The sequence below is a fragment of the Mastigoproctus giganteus genome, chromosome 4 (genome assembly GCF_048544385.1).
Source record: "Mastigoproctus giganteus isolate SK-2022 chromosome 4, ASM4854438v1, whole genome shotgun sequence".
Taxonomy (NCBI): Eukaryota; Metazoa; Arthropoda; class Arachnida; order Uropygi; family Thelyphonidae; genus Mastigoproctus; species Mastigoproctus giganteus.
Window position 1 is genome coordinate 143,318,438 of NC_143578.1, and position 16,382 is coordinate 143,334,819.

The following is a 16,382-nucleotide window of genomic DNA, read 5'->3' on the forward strand; positions in this document are numbered from 1 at the left end:
CACTTCTGGTATACCCAGCACAACAGTGATCCATGCTGCGCCGTCAAGATTATTGACTGATCCCGCAACTATCATCACAGTGTCTTGTTGGAGTTGCTCCACATCTCATGTTGTAGCCGTTCCTTTAACTGGAACAGAGGATGTTGCATCAACCCCATCACTGAGGCAACCATACTCCTAGCTGACAAACATTGGCACTCAGAGTATTCCCAAGTATTATAACTACAAGCCTCCACTTCAACCAGCTAATTGTCGCAAGCACCTGTGGCACATGATTTTCTTTATTTTTACAATAACAAGCACAACTGAAGAAGGACATCCTACGTCCGAAAACTTTTGTGTTTATTACTTTTGTTTTTTGTTCCTTTATTATACAGGGTGTCTCAAAAATATTGGTACACATGTTTAGGGGAGGTAGGTAACATCTAAAGGAATGTGAATCGCATAGGAACCCATAACTGTAAACGTCACCATAAGTCGGTACACGGCGCTGTTCATCAGTTCGTGAAAGGGAAAATTTCTGGTTTACTCATTCAAGCAGTAGTCGCCACATGAAGAGCATGCATCGATATACGAACTGTGAGCTGGCAGACATGCACCTAGTGTATGGATTAGCAGAGGGCAATGGACGAGCTACTCAACAAATTTATGGAGAATGCTTGCCAGACATGTACCGAACCACCATTTGTTTGTGCGTGTGCATCAAAATTTGTGCGATTATGGGTCATTTAGAGGTAACAGGAGTAGTGCGGGCAGACCACGTTCAACGCAAACTCCCGCCATGGAAGAAAGTGTGTTGAATGTTGTCCAGAATAATCCTATACCAGCACACGTGCCGTTGCCTCTGCCTTAGGAGTGTCTCGTTGCAGTGTACAGCGTGTCTGGCATGATGATTCCTTACACCCTTTTCATCTCCAAAGGGTTCAGTTACTGCTCCCCAAGATCATCCTGCACGTGTGGCTTTTGCGCAGTGGTTTCTCCAAGAAAGTGTTCAAGACTTGAATTTTCCAGCCTATGTTTTATTCACGGATGAGGCTTATTCAATCAGCACAATGCTCATGTGTGGGCTCACGACAACCCACACAGTGTGTGCAGGTATGGTCGGTGACTGCTTAATTGGCCCATACCTGTTACCATCCCACATGAACTCCGCTAAATATCGGATCTTTCTTGAGGTAGATCTCTCAAGTTCTATCAGGGTTACTTGATGATGTTCCAGCAAATGTGAGACGCAACATTTGGTTTCAACATGATGGGGCGCCTGCCCATTATGAAGGTGTGTTCATGACCATTTGAACAGGCGTTTTGGGCGTCGATGTATTGGCCGTGGTGGACCCATTGCCTGGCCCCTACGCTCACCTGATTTATCGAGCCTTGATTTCTTTCTGTGGGGGCCCTCAAATCTATCGTGTGGAGATGGAAATGGATCTCGGGGCGAGACTTATCTGCGCTGCTGCTACTGTCAAAGAAACTCCAGGTATGTTCGACCGTGTCTGCCAATCCATGCTGCATCAGTGTCACGCATGCATCGTGTCTCATGGTGGAACCTTCGAGCATCTGTTGTAACATCATGAAATGCATCCATCTCGTACTCCATTGTTAATATTATGTCAAATAAATGTCTGCCCCTAATTACTGTCTTGTGTCATTTCTGCTTCTTGTGCCTCTGCTGCTACTTTCCCGTGACATTTCCGGTTATGGGTTCCTATGCGATTCACATTCCTTTAGATGTTACCTACCTCCGCTAAACGTTTGTACCAATATTTTTGAGACACCCTGTATAATCGTTTTGTAATTATAACTCAAACCATTTATTTATCTGTTTTTCCCAGTGGCGCAACATTGTTTCTCCATAACTAAGCTATTTATCTCTCTTAAAGGCGATTTTTATAATGTAAATTGCGCATATTGATTAAAAAATTGATTAAAACTAATTACTGATTATAGCACAACACAAACAATCTCCTCAACTAAAGGATGCAAAAACAAAACATGCGGCCAACAAGTAAACAAATGCTGCTATTGGCTGAGAGGAAGGACGATGTGGTATGGTTGGAGACAGCTATAAGCCCATCCCACCGTAAAGTGAAAACAGTAGATGCTTAACATTATCACTGGTTAGTGGAATCAGATGTTTTAATTTCAAAAAACCAATTCAAATCATTAAAGTGCACTACAATTTCATCGCTATCATATGTTCAGTTACAGGAATCAATTTTGAATGCCTCTGTGATATATTTCTAAAGCACATTTCTGGAGGTCGCTACCATAAAACAATAAAAACAATTAGTGCTTTCCGGTTTATTGGGCTTTTCTGTTAGTGCAATTATTATAAATGGGTAGTAAACTTGATCTTTTTGCATTTGCAATAATACCAATTGCTGGAATTCTGTGTTTTTATGTTATGGTGAAATGTGTTGCCCCTTCCACGAACTCTTCAATCATATAAAAAACAAATAAATTTTCAGAATCTTCTCTTCATTACTATTTTAAATTGTTACACCGTATCTCACTTGCTTGTATTGTGGTAGTTGCAATTTGTGTTTGCTGTGTTCTCTGTTACTGATTGCTTATCTTTTTTACTGTTTTAAATTTTATAACCCCCCCCGCCCCTCCAAAAAAAAAAAAAATGCTGTCAGTGAAAATTTATTTTTATTTTGCTAACCTGTGGAAAATATTCTTCCAATTTTCACATATCATTTAAATTTTCTTAATTGTAATGTAATAAAGTGTCAATTTGTGATCTTTACTTTTATAGCCTGTGGAGATAATATTCCTCCTATTTTTGCTTAATTAGAATCGCCATTTAATAAAATTAAAATTGAATTTGTAAATTTGATCACAATGACTGGTGTTTACTTCATATTGCATAGTGAATGGTATTTTAGCATGAAGAGTCCTTTGCAAAATGATTTGATTTTGTAAAGTTGGGGCTACCTAATATTTATTAGACAATTTATTAATTTTATTTTAATTTCAAGCATATGGATTGCAATATTTTTTTCTAATACGGACTGCAATGAAAAGTAAGTGGTGACCCCTGCACTAGCTGATTGATCCTGGTATGGCCTTCCAGGACCATCTACCTTGTCGAAGCATGGGTCAAAGTGGTGTGTTGAAGCTGTGTCCCTCAACCACCAGGACCCACCTTTTTGAATTTTTATGGGTTGCAGCACATGGTAAACATACCAGATTCCTAAGGTGTTACCATGGAACCTAGACTGTGGGAATCAGATCCCAGTGATGCTAATCTGGAAGCCCAGCAGCATCTCTGGGAGCTCCCCACTGTATAAAGTGCACAGTTTGAGTGGCACTGTGTCAAGTAAGCAGTCTTTTAGACTGTGATGTGTCAGTTTCATTTAAATTTGAGCACATTGATGAGATTGAGGCTCAATCAGAGAGTAATTATCAAATTGTATGTTTTGCTCCTTTTAGCCCTGGAGAAGTAGGTCTTTCCACCCAGGTTTCTAAATCCATCATGTGGAGGCAGGAGCAATGCCAACCAGTGACCAAGTGAACAGAAGAGTACAAGAGCTGTACACTGCTAATGGGAGTTGGCACATTACATGTGGAGAAAAAAATTTATAAAACGCATCACGCTAGGAAAATCATTTGTAAACTATCACTTGAGACCCTGAGGACCTCAATTTTCAAAACAGCACACACTGTTGTGATCAAACAACACACTTTTAACTGACCAAAGAAGGGCATTTTTGTCGTAATGCAGCACTCAATTGTTTCGACTGCTAGCACCAGACATCAGCTGCGATCGTCTAATGGGATTTATTTCGATTTATCTTTAAACCTAGGTAAAAGCTAGCAGCATAACCTCAATATTAATCCAATGTCAACAATGTTTAATGCAATTGTAAATACCAATTTCCTTATTCCCCACTAACAATCTATCCAGAAATAGTGCATTACGTACATATCCATACCGTGTATAGAAGTTCACTGAATGATTTGCATGTTGCATGAGCTGAAAATCTTGGACGATGGGAAGGTTTAGGTCCAACCCATTTTTAAAGTTTTGTTACTTTTTTTTCAGTCATTTTAAAGTGACAATGAATGGTGGATCCAGTTGATCCTGTAACTCAACTGGATCCACAATGAATGGTGGATCCAGTTGAGTTACAGGGCAACTGTGATTTCAGACTGCTGTCAAAATTCAACAAATAATCCTGACTGGGAATTATTAACTCTGCACTAATGGCACACCCAAACTTACAAAAACAACGATGCAGCTTCTTTGCATTTATGAAGAATATTTTCTTCACTCATATAAATTTCTGCTTAATATTCAATAAATAGAATACCGAATTCAAGTCAAGCATGCTTCTTTGAAACTTCCACATTGTTCTAAAAGTAAGAAAAGCACAATGTTCTTCAGTAACTAAAATTTTCTGATAAGCTTCTTATTCATTTCTATCCAATAATCAGCATGAAACAAGAAATTCTGCCCTCTCTCCACAAGATTCATGAATGGGCATGCAACATTCTCTGGCAACCAAATGAACCTTGTCCCACTCGGTGGCAGATATGGTAGTATATAGTATTTTCACACTGGAAGTAATACTACTATTCCAATGGATGTGAAAAGATGAGCAATTAATATGTTATCTTGTGAGTGCAAAAAACCCTCCAGAAAACAACTAAGACATACACATTTCAAGGAAGCTAACTCTAGCAAATCCAAGCTAATTTACTAATACACACTCCAGCTTGTCAAAAGGCATGCCATTCAGCAATGATCAAGAAAAATTCCCAAAGTGAGAGATGTAATAATTACTGTGGTGGTAATAGAATTTTTTGCTGCTCAGTCACCACTTTACATAATTTCTCTGACATAGCTGATGATCTTGAAACCTCATTGTAACCAGACACCGTTAGTTTTAAAAATCTAAGAAATGTCTCAGTGTTCCAGATTTATGAAGTTCTGCTGTGTAAGAATATAGAGTATTTATTGATTATATTATAATATATGCAATATTTTTTATAAGTAGAACTTCTTTGGAAAAATAAAAATACATTTTATCTGTGTATAACCACTTGAATCGTTGTATGATATTGCATGCTGAAAACACGTATATACTGTTTGGGAAATTATAAAATATTAGAAGAGAAAAAAAAAACATCATAAAATGAGATGGACAAATATCAAGAAACTAACTCTAAAATAAATTATACCAACCTTATAGCAGCAATAACTGGTGAGCTAAACATCTCTTGGAGTGCAATATCAACATGTGGCATACAAACTAAATGATTAATTTTTTTATTTGGACTAAGTTGTACAGATTTATCCTCAGCAATTTCAGCAGCTCGCCTGCAAATATCCAAGGCTCTACGAGCATCTCCTGACACAGCTGCAACCTAAAATACAGATAAAAATTACTTGATTGTTTCACCATATTATCTCAGGAAAAAAAGCAAAATGAAAAGAACCTAAATACAGGCACTCCCTGATTTATTGTAATGACTTACATTTTTGATTACTGGTGCAAACTGAAAAAAAAAAAAAAAAAAAAAATTATATATATATGTATTTTTCATCCTGTAAGAATAAATGGAGGTATTGTGAAAATATCGTAATGTGAACCCAATAACAAATAGTTTTTTTTTTTTTTGGTAATTCATTCCAAGACCTCGGAAGTTGAAATTTTCGCTATATAACTAAGCTATTTATCTCTCTAAAAGATAATTTTATAATGGAAATTGTATTAGTTTTATAGAAATTTATGTCAAATAAGCACAACACAAAATTCACTTTTAACTAAAGGATGCAAGGATACTGGAAGTTCACCACACTTTCATCGTTATCATATATTACATTATATACAGTAATACCCCGACTTACGCGAACTCGGAGTTACGCGGTTCTTGATTTTTTCGTTTGGCAACACTGCCGCCCACTATCTTCAAGGTCGTTTTTCTTTAGGGGAAACACATTTCACCATAATATCGTAAAAACCAACACAATTCCAGCTATCGGAATGCAATTAGATCGAGTTTACTACCAGTTTATAACCGATTCCACTAGCAGAAATGCAACTGGATTTTTATTGTTTTATGGCAGTAATCCCTAGGAATGTGAGGTGTTAAAAGTGTATCTCTGGCTTTATGGTGTTGTTTATTCAGTTGCCACATGCGCGCAGCTTTGTTTATGCGGATCAAGCGTACCTCCTCGTTTTGTAATTGTGCTTTATTCCCTAAAAATGAGTAAAATACTTAAAAGGTGTGAAAAGGAAGCGTACTGAAGACACTGCAGATTCAAAGAGAAAAAGAAAAGCAATTATCGATGAACAGAGGCGGACTGGGTCAAAAATTCTTACCCGGGAAAATTTATAGTGGCCTCATACTATGGTTTATGGCCAAAATCACACAGGCCCACCGGGGTTTCCCCGGTAAGGCTTATGGCCAGTCCGCCTCTGTCGATAGAGAAAATATATGAAATTGTGAAACGCTTTGAGCGAAATGAAAGACCATGTGATATTGCACGTGCTACAGGCCTAAATGAGGCAAATGCGTAAAGCACATGACAATTGCAAACTTGACAGAAGGTATCAGCTCAATTGAAAAGGGCTTAAAAATTTTAGAAAACAGACTACAACGAAGAAAGCGTTATAGCTACAAAGCAAGGAATGAAAAATTATTAGCTTGCTACGAAGAAATTCTGCGTGAAAAAAAGAAGTCTCTGTGTCGTCAGACGAATTTGTTAGATTTTATGAAGCCATCAACATCGAAATAACTTTTTTGCGTAAGTCATTTATTTTTTTAATACATATTTTGTATTAATATGTATAAAGAACTGAAATTTTATTAATATTTTTCTTCTAAACTAGTGTTTTTGTTAGTCCTTGGTCCCAATTAAACAAAATTTATATGTATTTATATGCAAAGTTGTACCCCGCGAATTCGACTTAAGCGATTTTCGTCGGACCCACCTAACGCGTAACTTCGGGGTATTACTGTACTTCAATCAATTTTGAATGTCTTTATGATATTTTTCTAAAGCATATTTCTGGAGGTTACGACCATAAAACAATAAAAACAATTTATACTTTCTGGTTTTTTGGAGTTTTTTTTAATGCAATCTATTATAAACAGGTAGTAAACTTGATTTATTGCATTTGCAATAATACTGATAATTGGAATTGTGTGGGTTATTATGGTGAAATTTGCTTCCCCTTCACTGAAATCTTCAATCATATAAAAAACTTAAATAAATTTTCAGAATCTTCTATACATTCCTATTTACTTATTACAATGATGAAGTGAAAACGATTAACGGAAAGTGCAAGTGCCACAGTGCTAGGAAACAGAACAAAATTGATTTAGAAATGAAGATGAAAACGATTAAGAAGTACAAAGCAGTACAATGTTTGTCATCTATTGCATGGGAATTAGGTCTCAATGCTTAAACAGTAAATACTATTTTAAAGGACAATGCAAATATAAAAGAACATATTAAAGGATTAACACCTTTAAGATCAACAGTGTTCAGGTGCTATATTGAAGATGGAAACGCTATTAATAATTTAGATGGAAAACCAGAAGAAGCAAGAGCCCCTGAGTCTAATGGGAATTCAACCACAAGCAAGAAGTATTTATGAAGATTAATGATATAAATGGCAAACTGCAAGCCAAGTCTGTGGCAAGCAACGGTTCAAACATTGTGCTGGTTTCCACAACGTTAAAGTAAAATTTTTGTAATTGCACGTTTTTGTAATTTTGTACACTTTTGTAATTTTCCTGTGCATGAGATAAAAAAATTGAATAACTAATTCTATATACATGTTCGTCGAAAATTTCTTTTTGTTCAATCAAATTCAGCGAGTAGTTGCATTTTGGGAAATTCTAACTTTCACAAAATTTGACTTATGTAGAGTTTGGCAGAATGCAACCTTTAAGTACGTCGGGGAGTGGCTATATTTGTAGGAGGGAAAAAAAAATAATTATGTGAACATCCATATTTTGTACACTAGCTGTTTTTTTTTTTTTAATCAGTGAGATAGACTGAAAGGGGGTTCCATACTGGAGCATATTAAAATTCACAATGACATAATTCTGTCATTTCAATTTAAGGATTTTGCACTGAATTGTATTGAAAAGCATGCCTATTACAGGGTTAATACTTACACATAAATCTGAACTAATTAACATTTAGCATTAGTTGAGCCATATGATGCAAGAAAGCAAGCTTATGCAGCGTCAGCCAAAAATACAAAAAACCTCCCATTTCACTCATCCATTCAATCCAAATGTCTGTCCAGCTCAACCTTAAATTTATTGAAGCAATCAACTTCCACAACACGGGATGGAAGTCTGTTCATGCAATCAACTACCAGCTGGCTACAGGCAAATTTACTTTGTACTTTTTCTGACAGAAATTGTACAAATTGTACAATTATACTTTTTTTTGACAGAATCCCAGTTATTGGTTGATTCAATTACTGTTCATCTCAGTTGCCCAAATTAGGCACTGTATGACTCCTCAAAGGAGGTACTTGTACATATGTCTGTTCCGATATTCCCTGTCAGAGACTTGGTAATTTGGAAACTCCTCTTTTTGATCTTCTCTGGCTTAAAATCTCTCTATCTCATTCTGTCAAATTCATCTGTTGTCTCTACTGTTCTCCCAACTCCACTAATCACTTGGAACTCTTTGACTTCCTCTCTTTACAACTTGACTTTCTCCAGACCAACTTTCCTAAAAATTTTCCATAGTGATTTTAATGTTTAAAACTTTAGCTTGCTTCCATTTTATAATCACATAGACACAGCTGGTCGAGAGGCCAAGGCTTTTGCATTTGCTAATGACCTCAGATTGTTCGTTTACCTACCAGAATTCCAGACAATCCTAACCATACAGTCACCATGCTTCATCTTTTTCTCACAAACAACCCTTCTAAATACACTGTCAAAGTGAGTGTTTTAGGTGTTTTTCCTTCCTGCTTGGAAATTTGCTCATATCCAGCCAGTTCCTAAAAAGGGTGACAAATCCCTCCCTTCCATTTATCGTCCCATTGCAATTACTTTTACTCTTTTTAAAGTAATGGGGAAATCAATTAACTGGCAACTCTTAAACTATCTAGAAACCTTCCGTCTGATCAATGATTGCCAGTATGGATTCCATCGGTGTCGATCCACTGGTGATATCATGGCTGTTGTTACCCATTTATGGACAAATTCAATGGAAAATTTTGGTGAAACACAAGCAATTGCTCTTGACATCTCAAAGGCCTTCTAAACAAGCTTCCATTTTATGGTTTGCAACTGTCTTTTGTAATTGGTTATCCAGTTTTCTCTCTGACTGCTCACTGAGGGTGATGGTAGATGGCTCTCTGTCTTCTAATTTCTCCACTCTTTTCCTCTTGTTTATTAATGACATTCTTCCATTGACTGGAAATCCTATCCATAGTTTTGCTGATGATAGCACATTGCATTCCACTTACCAATTAGAGAAACTTCACCCTGCTCAATCAGATTTAACTTCTCGAATATCTGCTACAAATCCGTTAAATGCTGAACTCCAGTGGGGAGAATTACAGTGGGGATGTCTTTGTGTGTGCGCGATGAAAGGAGTGTAAGGAAATCAGGCGACAACTCAGCATTGTTATGGGCCTATATGAGAGTTTGAAAGACAGGGTGGAAGCCCTCGAAAGATCTAAATTGAGGGGCCAATCAGGCTCTCAGCTGCCCACATCAACGCCAGAGCTTGCACTTGGTCATCACGCAACATAGCGGCAACCCCCAAGGCAGAATGCGCTGGTCCCACAGGAGCTAGTAGTTGTTGGTGACTCTATTGTCAGGGAAACGGGAAACATGCTTTGTAAAAAGGATAGGTGGAACAGGACCAGGGTATGTCTGCCAGGGGCAAAGGTTGATGACGTAGAGGGGACATCATCTTTTAATGGCACAAAAGCTGATATAGTTGTACACATTGGCACTAATGATATTAAGATTAGGAGACCGGCAGAATTACTTAACAAGTACAGGTCACTGATGAACAAAAGCCAAGAATTGGGGTTGAATTTGAAAGTGTCTGCAAATTTTCCTAGATACTACAGGAGGGAGTATATGATGAGAGCCTTGTCGATCAATTTGGCCCTGGAAAGATTGTGCAAGGCTCAATGGATAGAATCTTTTTCAGCCTGGTCTGTACTTGTTAACAGGAGAGACTGCTTCTACAGGGATGGGATACACTTAAATAGAAAGGGTGCAAGAATATATGCTGATGCCATGGAGGCAGTATTAGGTGGGTCTGAAAACTGATAGCTTTGGGGGGAGGGATACAAGAACTAATAGTGTAACAGTAGCCATAGGCAGAGGCGAAGCTGATTCTTGCACAACTTCTATTAGAACAAGTAGCGACCTGGAGCGAGGGGTGTTGGGGGTTTCAGGAACGGATGGCAGTCATCCTCAAATAGGTGGGTATATGGGATGTGTTAGGGGGAATAGGAATAGGAGCATGTATACCAATGCTAGAAGTATAGTAAATAAATTTGATGAATTTGAAGTGTTGGTCAAGACATCAAAGGCGGATATTGTTGGGATAGCAGAGACATGCTGTCACACAGATTTAAGGAATGCTGAACTGGAATTTGGGTAGTACAATGTGTACAATAAGGATAGACAGGATAGAAAGGGAGGAGGTGTTATGCTGTTAATTACGAAAAACATAAAATCAAAAGGAGTGCATCCAGTTGATATAGATGAACAGTGCACTGTTGAGTCAGTTTGGTGTGACATAAGCACTGCAAAAATAAGAGTAGGAGTGTGTTATAGGACTAATGACTTGAATGAGTACAATGAACAATTGTACAGAGAAATAGAGTGGGCTAGTAAATCGGAATGTCTTATAATGGGGGATTTTAACTTCCCAGATATTGACTGGAACTTGTGGGTTGGTCACTCACACACTAGTCAGATTTTTGTGGATTTATTGGATGATTGTTTTCTGCAGCAGCATGTTCGAGAGGGAACCAAAGAAAGTAATACTCTTGATCTGGTTATCAGCAGTGATCATTTGTATTAAGAATTTGCAGATAAAGGAACCACTAGGGGGCAGTGATCACAGTGTACTGATGTGGGATTTACTTAAAGATTTAATTACCATCAGGGGTAAAGGAAAGGGTTTTTGCTTCCGTAAAGGTGAGTACAGTGGTCTCTGACAGTTTTTAAATTCTGTACAGTGGGATCAACTGACGATGTTACCAACAGTAAATTCTAAGTGGGAAGCATTCAAGGAATTAATTGTGGAAACTACTAAAAGTTTCATACCTATTAAGAAATATTGTTCAAGGTTTAGGCCTAAATGGTTATCTAATGAACTAATGAGACTCGTAACAGGGAATTAAAATGCATGGGATGCACATAAATTATCAAGCGACTCAGACGCCTATAGCAGATATAAGCTAGTCTGTAATCAGGTCACAAAAGAGGTTAGGCAGGCGAAGGCAGATTACGAGAAATCCTTGGCAAAAGATGCTAAGAAAAACAGCAAGGATTTCTTTACTTATATAAACTCTAAAAGGAAGGGGATGAATCTGATTGGTCCACTTGACATCGATGGTTCAATTGTTGATGATTCTGCTCAGATAGCAAACAAACTGAATGAGTATTTTGCATCTACATTCACAAATGAGGAATTATTAAGGTTTGAAAATGGCAGAAGGTTATCAAATTGACTCATGACTCAGACCAGAGCAGCAAAGCAAAAGGCTCAAGTTAATGGGAGTGCTGAGGCTCAGAGGAAAACTGAGGCGGGCAGTTGCCCTCTGAATCACAGCCTTTTAAAATGCAATACTTGCTTGATGTTTGTGGAGCAGTCGGGTAAGGGACATGATACTGCCATGGGGGATGTCTTTGTGTGTGCGCGATGCAAGGAGTGTAAGGAAATCAGGTGACAACTCAGCATTGTTATGGGCTTATATGAGAGCTTGAAGGCCAGGGTGGATGCCCTTGAAGGATTAAAAGTGAGGGGCCCATCAAGCTCTCAGCTCCCCACACCAATGCCAGAGCTTCCACTTGGTCATCACGCAACACAGTGGAAGCCCCCAAGGCAGAATGCGCTGGTCCCAAAGGAACTAGTAGTTGTTGGTCACTCTATTGTCAGGGAAACGGGGAACATGCTTTGTAAAAAGGATAGGTGGAACAAGACCAGGGTATGTCTGCCAGGGACAAAGGTTGATGACGTTGTAGAGCGGATATCATCATTTAAGGGCACAAAAGGTGATATAGTTGTACACGTTGGCACTAATGATATTAAGAGTAGGAGACCGGCGGATTTACTTAACAAGTACAGGTCACTGTTGAAAAAAAGCCGTGAATTAGGGTTGAATTTGACAGTGTCTGCAATTCTGCCCAGACACGATAGGAGGGAGTATATGATGAAAGCCCTATCGATCAATTCGGCCCTGCAAAGATTGTGCAAGGCTCAAGGGGTAGAATTTTTTTCAGCCTGGTCTGTACTTGTTAACAGGAGAGATTGCTTCTACAGGGATGGGATACACTTAAATAGAAAGGGTGCAAGAATGTTTGCTGATGCTATCGAGGCAGTGTTAGGCGGGTCGGAAAACTGCTAGATTGGGGGGGATACAAGGACTAATAGATTAACAGTAGCCACTGGCAGAGGTGAAAGTGATTCTTGCACTGCTTCTATTGGAATGAGCAACAGCCTGGAAAATAAGATGCAGGATATTTCACAGACTGCTGCGAATCATTGGGGTACAAGTAAACACATGTGTTGTGTTAGGGTAGCTAAGAAAAAGACCAGGTGCATGTATACTTGGGTGTACACCAATGCTAGGAGTTTAGTAAATAAATTTGATGAATTTGAGGTATTGCTCAAAACATCAAAGGCAGATATTGTTGGGATTTCAGAGACGTGGTGTCACACAGATATAAGGAATGTAGAACTTTGGAGAGTACAATGTCTACAGAAAGGATAGACAGGATAGGAAGGGAGGAGGGGTTATGCTATGAGTTAAGAAATACATAAAATCCAAGGAAGTGAAGCCAGTCGACATCGCTGGACAGTGCAGTGTCGAGTCAGTTTGGTGTGATATAAACATTGGGAGATCAAAATTGAGAGTAGGAGTGTGCTATAGGCCTAATTACTATGATGAGTATAATAAGAAACTGTACAGGAAAATAGAGTGGGTCAGTAAATCAGAGAATCTTATAATGGGGGATTTTAATTTCCCAGATATTGACTGGAATTTGGGGGCTGGTCACTCACACACTAGCAAGGCTTTTGTGGATTTATTGGATGATTGTTTTCTACATCAGCATGTTCGGGAGGCAACTAGAGGGAGTAATACTCTTGATTTGATTATCAGTAGTGATTCTTCATGCATTAAGAATCTGCAGATAAATGAACCACTAGGTGGCAGTGATCACAGTGTGCTGAAGTGGGATTTACTCAAAGAGGTAACTACCATGAGGGGTAAAGGGAAGGGTTATTGCTTTCGTAAAGGCGACTACGATGGACTGAGACAGTATTTAAATTCTATACAGTGGGACCAACTGATGATGTTACCAACAGCAAATTCAAAATAGGAAGCATTCAAAGAACTTATCTTGGAAGCGACTAGGCTTTACATACCTACTAAGAAATATTGTTCAAGGTTTAAGCCTAAATGGATGTCAGATGAACTAATGAGACATATGGCAGAGAAGAAAAATGCATGGGATACAACAAATTAACACGTGACACAGAAGCCTATGAAAGATACAAGTTGATCTGTAACCAAGTTACAAAGGAGGTTAGGGATGCAAAGAAAAACATCAAAGAGTTTTTTACTTATGTAAACTCTAGAAGGAAGGGGATGAATCAGATTGGTCCACTTGATATCGATGGGTCAACTGTTGATGATCCTGCTCAGGTAGCTAACAAACTAAATGAATATTTTGCATTGACATTCACACATGAGGAGTTATTCAGCGAGGGGAATGCCAGAGGTGTATTCAACTCTGGCAGTAAGCTAGAGAATCTTGTAATAACTGAGAGTAAAGTGGAGGAGAAATTGTTGAAGATAAACACAAGAAAGGCACCTGGGGTGGATGGAATCTATCCAGTTAAATTAAATGAGGCAGCAAAGGAAGTAAGCGAACCCTTAGCCATAATTATGAGAGCTTCCCTGGATTCAGGGATAGGTACCAATGGACTGGAGATGTGCAAATGTGACCCCAATTCACAAAGGAGGATCAAAGGGTGACACAAGTAATTATAGACCTGTGAGTTTAACTTCTCTTCCCGGAAAATTAATGGACGCACTGGTTAAAGAAGCACTGCAGGATCATCTAGACAAGACTTCAGTTATAGCTCGGACACAGCATGGTTTTGTTAAGGGGAAGTCTTGCCTGACCAATTTGATTGGATACTATGATGCAGTCACAAAAGAACTGGATGCAGGGAATAACTTTGATATTATATACTTGGATCTTAGAAAGGCTTTTGATACTGTTGCACATGGAAGACTGCTGCACAAATTGGAGCAGTGTGGCATGGGAGGCAAATTGCTGCTATGGATAAGGGGGTGGTTGAGGGGGAGAAGACAGAGAGTGGTAATCAATGGACACTGCTCATCGTGGACTAATGTTATTAGTGGAGGCCCTCAGGGTTCAGTATTGGGTCCATTATTGTTTTCTGTATTTATAAATGATATTGATGATGGTATATCAAGCTTAATGTCCAAGTTTGCAGACGATACGAAGATTGGCAGGGTTGTCAAGGACACTACTAACACTATGCTGCTGCAACATGATCTGGAAAGGTTGAGCAGATGGGCTGAGAGGTGGCAAATGAAGTTTAACATTGACAAATGTAAAGTACTACATATGGGAAACAGCAACCCCAGAGCAACATATTAACTCTGTGGTTCTACATCGGCAGTGGTAGAGAATGAAAGGGACCTGGGGGTGGTTGTGCAGGCAGATATGAAGTTCTCTGAGCAGTGCAGATGGGCTGCAAGAGTAGCTCATGTGTATTGTCATGATATATAGGAATTTTTCTAGAAGGGATAATTAGGTGATTATTCCCTTGTATAAGGCAATGGTCAGACCACACCTTGAGTACTGTATACAGGCCTGGAGGCCTCATTTCAAGAAGGATGTAGAGCTGCTGGAAGGAGTACAGAGAAGGGCAACAAGATTAGTGAATGGAACAAAGGGGGTGCTCTTATGAAGAAAGGCTTAAATTTTGCAAATTACAGTGTCTGGAGATTAGGCACCAGCGAGGTGATCTGATAGAGGTGTATAAAGTCTTGAATGGTTTGAGCATGCTCAATGCTGATGGGATTCTTCCTCTTGCTCAGAATAATCACCTGAGAGGGCATAAATTCAAATTGAGGAAAGACAGATATAGGATAGACGTGCGGAAATTTTCCTTTAGCCAGCAGGTGGTTGGTTGGTGGAACAGACTTCCATCCCTTGTCCTGGAAGTTGATAGCCTAAATAAGTTTAAGGCTCAGCTGGACAGGTATTTCGAACGAACCCTTTGAACGAAGTGGCTGATGCTGCATAAGCTTGCTTTCTTGCATCAAATGCCTCTACTAATGCTAATGCTAAATTGTAGTAGGATATTTAATGATATTGTAATAACTGAGAGAAAAGTGGAGAAATTGTTGAAATTAAACATAAGAAAAGCACCTGGGGTGGTTGGGATCTATCCAGTTATATTAAAGGAGACGGCAAAGCAACTAAGCAAACTCTTAGCCTTAATTATGAGAGCATCCCTGGACTCAGGGGAGGTTCCCACGGACTGGAGATGTGCAAATTGTATCCCCAATTCACAAAGGGGGATCGAAGGGTGACACGAGTAATTACAGACCAGTTAGTTTAACTTCTGTTCCGGGTAAAATGATGGAGTCACTGGTTAAAGATGCATTGCAGGATCATCTAGACAAGCCTGCAGCAATAATTCAGACACAGCATGGGTTTGTTAAGGGAAAGTCTTGTCTGACAAATCTGATAGGATATTATGATGTGGTTACAAAGGAACTGGATGCAAAAAATAATTTTGATATCATATATTTGGATTTCAGGAAAGCTTTTGACACTGTTGCGCATGGAAGATTGTACAAATTGGAGCAGAATGGTATTAAGGGTAAGTTGCTACAATGGATAAAAGGGTGGTAATCAATTGGTGCTGCTCTTCGTGGACTAATGTTATTAGTGGAGTCTCACAGGGTTCGATGTTGGGTCCACTGTTGTTTTGTATATTTATCAATGATATTGATGAAGGTATATCAGGTTTAATGTTGAAGTTTGCAGATGATACAAAGGTTGGCAGGGTTGTTAATGACAGTAATGGCAGTGTCCTACTGCAACAGGATCTAGATAATTTGGGCAGATGGGCTAAGAAGTGGCAACTGAAG

General features: G+C 38.8%; 1 protein-coding gene across 1 annotated transcript in view; it reads right to left on the bottom strand.

Annotated features, from left to right (window-relative positions):
* The window catches only part of Orc1 (origin recognition complex subunit 1), a 699,813-nt gene that overhangs the window by 90,087 nt on the left and 593,344 nt on the right, over positions 1-16,382 (bottom strand). The window contains exon 12 of the mRNA XM_090372377.1: positions 5,192-5,373. Coding sequence (XP_090228503.1) covers positions 5,192-5,373 — 182 coding nt within the window. The remainder of the gene's footprint in view (positions 1-5,191; positions 5,374-16,382) is intronic.